The sequence below is a fragment of the Sprattus sprattus genome (assembly GCF_963457725.1).
Source record: "Sprattus sprattus genome assembly, chromosome: 8".
Classification (NCBI taxonomy): domain Eukaryota; kingdom Metazoa; phylum Chordata; class Actinopteri; order Clupeiformes; family Clupeidae; genus Sprattus; species Sprattus sprattus.
The window spans coordinates 24,495,152-24,503,285 of NC_137927.1; the positions used below are offsets into that span (position 1 = coordinate 24,495,152).

Consider the following 8,134-nt stretch of genomic DNA (forward strand, 5'->3'; position numbering starts at 1 on the left):
TTTAGCGAATAGCTATTAATCCTTAATGCACCTTTAACACACACACACAAGTACACCCCCTTAACACACACACACAAGAACACCCCCTTAACACACACACACACATAAACACCCCCTTAACACACACACACACATGCACCCCCCCTTAACACACACACACAAGTACACCCCCTTAACACACACACACATGCACACCCCCTTAACACACACACACACACACATGCACACCCCCTTACAGACCAATGCCACATCTGCATGTTCACTGCCCTAATCCAAAAACTGCAAGTCCTGCCCATCCATCCATCCCATAATGCCAGATGATCACCCGAGTCATTTCTCACCTCACTCTCCGTCTCTCTGGGTCCACATTCGTGCGACCCGCAAACAATTAGATAAGTGCCTCTCTACAGCCCTGCACTGTGGAGAGGGGAATGGCTGGATGGCTTGCCAGTAAGGGAACCAGGCTATTTTCTTTTTAGACTAACCAAGCGAGAGAGAGAGAGAGGAAGGGAGAGATGGAGAGAGGGAGAGTGAAATGCATTACAGGTGCCTTCTAATCACGAAGGGAAAATAAAGGAGATCTGCACCAGAGAACCAGCTGGGGATGAAGTGGTGGATTCTGCCTTATATCCTTAATTTCCCTCGTGATTAATAAAGTATCCATTTATCTATCTATCTATCTTATATGAAATCACAGTCCAATGCAGCCTGAGCAACCAACCCTCATCACATGTGCAATCCAGACCTGGAATTTAATTCCAAATACCACAGTGAGTACGTCATCATCAGCAAACCCACATTCTCCCCTAACACCACTAATTGTGTGCTGCTGAACCATGTAGGCCTGCTGTATGTAAATCCTACTATATCACACCGTGCATCTTCTTCTACAGTAGCTGAGAAGGGGACAAAGGATAGGGTGTTCACTAACGGGCTTCTCATGGAATATCCTCTACTCTGCAGGTTTCAAGCATACAGAGGAAGAAAACCCCATGTCTGGTATTAACAACACATAGTGCGGCGGAAAAAGTTGGCCATCTCCAACTGCGCGCAAACTTTCAAACTCCCAGAGAATCACAGCAAGAGGTCTTAAACAAAGAACTATAAGCGCTTAACTGGCAAAATCCACATCGCACACTACTGTAACTAGCCAACCAATTAAAACCAGTCTACTGCAGCCAGCTCAATACAAACCTATCTGTCTTTGAATGAATCATATTCACTTGTGCTAATGAAAGGCTTTACAGTACGGCTTCATCTCCCATTTCTTTCAGTTTTATTTCTGGAGGGATTCAGCTGGGCAAATAAAGAAAAACCACATTAGCCATTTTCTATCTGTACAATTAGGTTCTTCCAGTGCTCAGACAGAGAGGTATCAAATCCAAACAATTGGTGGGTTCGTGTCATTTTGATTCATACCATAATTGAGCTGGGCTCCCTTTTTAAGAACTTTCCATAGAGGAATGAATGTAGTTCCACTGGAACAAGATTTTCACCCTGGTTTCATAGACACTGGGGTCAAAGATAGAAATGGTTCTTGCAGAAGGATATGTAAAAAGGCCTTCGACCTGATTTCATATTCCTCTGGTGTACTGTACATGAAGCAACACCCACACAAACATGTCGTTTATTACCAAATGACTCTTCTGTGGAGTTAGGGCAGAAGTGGCTCAGTGGGTAGTCATCGAGACATCCCAGGGTTCCCTTGTCACATCTGACTTCTGCATGGAGAAGCATCCAAGACCCATGGGCAAGACCCAAAGCCTTCAGACTCCAAAAGGCCAGGATGTAGCTATATCTATCGCTGCCACTGCCAGTGTGGAACGCATGACGTTTGGTCTGACATGACATTTGCTCTATGAAGAGGTCTAATTGGAGTACAAAATCACTATATTCATGGAAACCCAGGCCACTTTCCAATGAAGTAAGGAATAGCTCAGCATCAGTAATGCTGAAAAATAAACTGATTAGTCCTCCAAGCACACACCCCTCTCTAAAGTCTCCAGCAGTCCCGTCCACATCAGCCAATCTTCTCCAGCTGGCAACACTGTACTTAGAGAGCAGAAATAGCACGTGTGCGCTAGTAGTACATGGCCAAGCTAGTAATTCAACCTCTGCGGATACCATCAGTTAAGCCAGGGGACTCCCAGTTCCCCAGCTGGGACACACTGCAGAGTCACGACTACTCTCTGGAAGTCAAGACTATCTGTTGTCTCTACCTGCTCCATGCCTCCTGCGTGAACACCATGTCTGGCAAATTAGCCCTCTGGAATCACATTAGGAGACAGGCGGTAAGTTGCTGTCAGATGAGAGCGGGAGATTGCCACGCTGCATCATTTATGAGCGGAGGAGCATCGCCAATTCGGCCGCCCAAATGAAGGGCCATGATCATGTCTGTGTTCCTCAGGCACAGACACTTGCCTCCGCTGAAAGATTTCAAACAAATTAATTAATTCTCCTGCTCTCTCTCTCTGTCGGTCTGCTCCCTGCGTTTTCTGTCTCTGTCACCTTTTCTTTTTGGGGGGAGGGGAGGCGGTGTAGGTACGTAACGAAGGATGTGCCCCTGGCACCTTGACGCATTCTCTGATAAAGGCAGTCTGCCGCACTTGACATTGCAGCTCGCAGACATTACAACCACAGATATGAAGGCGAGAAAAAGCGCATCGCTCCCTCGTCCTTGTGGATGCTGTTGACAGCCCACCCCTCCTCCATCTCTCCATGAAGAAAGGGATGAATGAAAAGATGGAGGCGATGTATGTCTTTCTTGGGGGAAAGAGAGGGGGACGGAGGAGCTGGTGGATGCCAGCTGTGTTCTGATTGGCCGGGGCTGCTCGGCTGCTTTCTTCCAGACAGTTAATGATTGGATGGGAGCTCGTACAGAGGGTGGCTGGTTCAGTGTGATCAGGACTCCCACCCACTGCATGCTACTCGTGTGTGTGAATGAATGGGTGATGGAGGGAAGCAAATCATCTTCTTGACCATTTAGTGGAGAAGTCTGTAGCAATGCAATCATGAATTATGGAAATCACTTAACATGAGAGCCCTGACGGCTCCTTCACTCTGTCTTCCGATCTCTCTCTCTCTCTCTCTTTCTCTCAATTACTCACTCAATCCCTCTCCCTACCTATCAGTCAATCCACACCTGTCTTTCTCTCTCTTTCAACCTCTCTCACTGCAGTCCGACGGGTCTGTCTCACCCTCTCTACCTGTTTTCTTTGCACCAAAAGTCAGACGATGCTCCTGTTTTGCTTCTCTCCCTCCTGTCTCTGTTCTTCATGCCATCTCTCTGCACCGTGGTGCACTCCTGGAAACGCCAGGGCCTGGTCTGCAGTCAGTATTGATGGTGGCACTCAGGATGATTGGACGCTGGCCTTGGTGCATATTGTGACAGCCATCACTCAGAGCCACTAAATACGCAGCAGCAGCGCTGGGATCAGAATACTGCGTAACGTTTCACAGCTCTTCCGTTGATAGGCAGGATGAAACAGTGCCGCACTATCACTCTGGGATATTGTACTGGTAGACTGCACACTGCCTGGGCCGAGTGAAAGAAATATGGCCTCAGTGTTTGTATTCAATCCATTAAAGCACAAACTATCCAACCCTATGTAGGTTCATAACAGGGTCGTTTCCCTTCAGCATGGCACCTACTAACAAAGGAACACCATTTTAAAAACTGTTCAAAGCACAAAAGTAAAATATTGATTTGACATATTTCTCTCCCGACACAGTTATTACCCCTCAGCTGTTTTTCTGTAGTCAGCAGAGGCAACGAACGGAAAGAGTTTGACACACTTAACAAAGCAAGCTCAGAGGAGGGGGCTGGCTCCGGCCCAAGAAAATTACTCCGTCCGAAGCGAGTCGATTCATCTCTAACGAGCCAAACAAGGGGCCGCCGAACACATGCTCATTTAGATGCCGAGAGGGCCGCACGTTGTCATGGCGGTTCCTCCAAGCCTCCAAACGAAAGCAGCGAGGGGGTGAATCGTGAGGATGAGAGTCACGAGGCGGGCCTGCTCTCGCTCCCCTGCTCCAGTGCCCAAATGGGTCGCCTGAAAGTAGGTGACATGTGCTGTCACTCAGATGCACTCCTGGCATGTCACACACCGTACGGGGCCATCGGCATCCATGACCATCTTTCACCACCCCATGACAAGTTCAGAAACTGACAGGGCTGGTTGGGTGCTTTATAGGGATTTTAATCAACTCGGCACCTGTCTGCATGGTTTGACATGGTTAAGCCTGTTCATAGTGTATTACAATGTAAGCAAGGGAGAATGTTTATTCTCTCTTAAGTTGAACGAATTATACATGTCATGTGACCTACTGGTTTTTAGAAAGTGCTGTGGTAAAACTATAGCTAATCTGTGAGGTAAGTACGCTGCAAAGAGACTGCTCTGTGAATGACAGCCAGTCAAGGTCAAGGACTACAAAAGGTTAAGAAAACGCAATAACAGCCTAAAATATCAAAACTGAAGAGATGGTGGGTGTGTGGGCATGTCTGAGAGAGAGACAGAGAGGACCAGAGACACATGGCAGGAGAGAAGCAGAATGCCGGCATGCATACCTTCAGACAGCCCATAGCAGAACATGAGAATGTAAACACCAGTGATATATGACAGGCCCAGCTGGCAAACAGACCATAGCATGGATTTGCCTTGTCTTCACTCCTAATGCCAGGTTTTCCTCACCCCCCCTGGCTCTTTCAGCCTTCTACTTCAGCACCTCGGGCACGGGTGTGTGTGTGTGTGTGTGTGTGTGTGTGTGTGTGTGTGTGTCGGGGGGGGGGGGGGGTTTGGAAAGGACAGGTGAACCTTAGTGTGACCTCATGTCTCCGCACCCATAAGCAATTCTTCATGACCTCACTCTACAGTCATAATAACCCTGTGAGTGTGAGACATTACCGCAGGGGATACAGACAAACAGATCAACTAGATCAACAAAAAAACAGCCTCTCTCTCTCTCTCTCTCTCGTGCCCTCCCTCCCTCTCTCTCTCCCTCCCCCGTTCTCTATCCCTCTCTCCTCCAGTCTAAACTGACTCGGCTGTATATAGCATAGAATGACAAGCATGCATACAATGCTTTCCTCTTCCTCTAATACAAATACACACTCTCTGTGTCCACACTGCAGTAGTGTATTTTTTGTAACTGGGAGGAAAAATGTGAGGGGGGGGGGGGGGGGGGCACACTAACTCATTTCACTAAGCCCTTCACATACATGTGCAAAGCATTCTTCTCAGGCCGGATGCTCAGTCACTGTCTGCATTTGTTCCCTTCTAAATAAGATAAGGTAAACAGTGCTGCGGCTCATGTCATTCATAGTGGCGCAGCACAGGCCAGCTTCTCTGGCTGAAGGATTGCACTTCTCCAGCGAGAGAGGCCAAACAAAGGCAACTTCCAGCTTCCATCTTGGGCTGAGTGATTAGGAGATGAGAATGAGAAGTGACCGTGCGTGCCCACAGGGTGCCAGCCCTCAGGAACAAAGAGACGCACAGAGACACAGAGGTGGAAGAAGGAGGAGAGAGCACAGCACACCACTCCAGACATCCATCATTATCATAATGTCATGCGGGCAGAGAAATGGAAATAGAAGGCCTTGACAAGGTTGGACCCCTCTGTGGAGATCTGAACATGTCACAGCTTGATGGACTTGAGGGCAACCCCCCCCCCCCCCCACCCCCTTTGGGGTGATAGACACATACATGCATGTGCCTTACAGACAAATACACACATATACACAGAGCACATGCATGTCAAGACGAGGTATCATCACAAAGACCTCGGAAAAAGGACTGGCATCACAATACATCACCGATCACAGGGTTCCCACCCTAACCAGCTCCCAAGCACACAGAATGCCCTCCAGACACAAGCCCCCTCTGTCCTCACTTATAGGGTACATGGAAGACTGCGTACAGCCCATGTGCAGCAGAGCTGAAGAGTCCACAAACGTCCTATCACTCAGTGAGGACACATCTGCGATGGGGGCTATTTTCTACCCACATTCCTTTGCTCAATGTAACTGCAAATGGGTCTGGCAGGAGCTCCACAACAAGCACAGACATTTATGTTAGAGTGAGAATGACCAAGCCAAACCATTGCCAGGACACTTGGGTGACTGCTGTTTGACCCACATTGGAAAACCCTCAAGAGCACTAAATGGAATTAGTCATTTTATAGTAAGAAGACCAGAGGAAACTGGCATTAAATAATTTATGAGATCGGGATGTTTTGTGTTAATGTAAAACACTTACAGAAAGGGATTTGTCTAAACACAATAAATGAGAGACGCAGAGAGACAGAGAGGTGTGTGATTTTGAATTATATTGATGCATAATATCAGTGTTTATGTTCTTTAGCAGAAAGCAGTGCTGACATCTCTTTGATTACAGCAGCAGAGATGCACATTTGACACATTGGCTGTCTTTCCAAAACTGCCACGTTGTGCTCTCAGAACTAGATGGTGATGAGTAATAAATACCAGTGCAATCGCTTTCAGATTTCACCCTGATCTGATGGCATCTCTGCCTGACCACCACCCCAAAATGTTGTAGGTCCACCAAATCCATAAACCTAATCGAGTGACAGACAGACTGACACACACACACACACACACACACACACACACACACACACACACACACACACTGACACACTCTGCTGAGTGCAAAAACGCCTGTTCCGGTTCTCAAGCGTCCTCTCACAGGCTCTTTAAAATTACGCATGACAGATAATCGATTTGGGGTTTTTTTGCTCCAAAGACTGCAAAAGCCACTAGCGTGCTCACACGCCGAAACAGAAGTGCAAACACCATTGCCAGACAGACCAAATCGACTATCGAAATAGCGGGAGCGAGGCTTCATCTGCTTCATCAGCACCTATCGGGCGACACGTCTGTTTCCCATTGTGTACCTACAAAAACACTCTTAGCTCACGACTGCAAACAATGCCTGTAAAGAAGAGATCACTGCAAGGACACATGCAATGTAACGTGTCTGTGTAGCATGTTACTGTGGCTTATGTTTTCACCTGCAACCACTACTGGCCACGCGGCTTGCTAATGGTAAACCAAATGGTTAATGACATTTCGTTACCTAGCTTGATTACTTTAAACAGTCTGTTTCACTTGATGTGAACGACCGATTCAGAACTATGGCGAAAAAACACATTGACAGCGCCAATGGGAAAATCATACATGCGATCTTTGGGTTAGGATACACGTTTGCACTAACTCATTTCTGGTGTTGTACAATGGATACAATTGCTGTCACCGAGTGATCGTTACATACCTTCATGTCATTGACAATTGCTTGGAAAAGCCCACCAAGCGCCCCACACTCCTTCTCCACCGATTCCACATCCATAATCCAGGGTTCGTGAATTTATTAGCTAGAGCAATTTCGAGGCGAAAACGGAGCCTTTCCGAATAATTTCCACGACAGCAACAACAAAAACTTAATGTTTCCCCTCCTTCTTTCCTCTGGTACCAACCAATTCCCGGAGTGAGAGGCAGGATGCGCGTATTTGTTTGAAAGAGAGAGGTTAAACAAATACGCTTTAATTAACTCTGTCCTTCACTGTCGGTTCGCAACCACTGCCCGTGTGAGATTGGGCAAGTGATGGTAAGAGAAGAGAGAGGTTTTTCTCCCTCTCCCCAGCTCCGGGTCTAGTCCCCGCGACAGGAGGCAAAGAACGCAGATGGCACTGCAATGAGCATGCTCATCTTTAGAGAGCGACGCGAAATTGATTTGGGTTCGTGTAGAGGGAAGAAGAATGCAAAAGCGATGTATCAAAATGCGGAGCCTTTCGGACAGAGACTAGCCGGCGAGTGTGAGACTGCCCGTGACTACAGCAGAAGCATTGGGTTTAGCGGTGCGGAGTGAGCAGGCAATAATTCGATACATGGGAATCGAAGGGGGCCGGACAGCTTTCTTGTCACATGGAGGCAGGAGGGAGGGGAGGGACATGCCGTCTCTCCCTCTCTCACACACACACACACTCAAACGCGCACACACACACGCACGCATACACGCACGCACGCACGCGTGCTCTTATAGAAATTTAAATCAGAGAGGGAAAACGTTAAATAAATGTGTCAAGCAACTGCAGTTCAATTAAAATAACATACTCGCGT

At 47.6% G+C, this 8,134-nt stretch overlaps 1 protein-coding gene across 3 annotated transcripts in view; it reads right to left on the reverse strand.

Moving 5' to 3' along the window:
* mtss1lb (MTSS I-BAR domain containing 2b) overlaps positions 1-7,837 on the reverse strand; it is a 70,262-nt gene extending 62,425 nt beyond the window's left edge. For all 3 annotated transcript variants that reach the window (XM_080843314.1, XM_080843315.1, XM_080843313.1), the window contains exon 1: positions 7,290-7,837. In XM_080843314.1, coding sequence (XP_080699440.1) covers positions 7,290-7,364 — 75 coding nt within the window. In that variant the 5' untranslated portion in view covers positions 7,365-7,837. The remainder of the gene's footprint in view (positions 1-7,289) is intronic.
* Between the last annotated feature and the right edge of the window lie 297 nt (positions 7,838-8,134).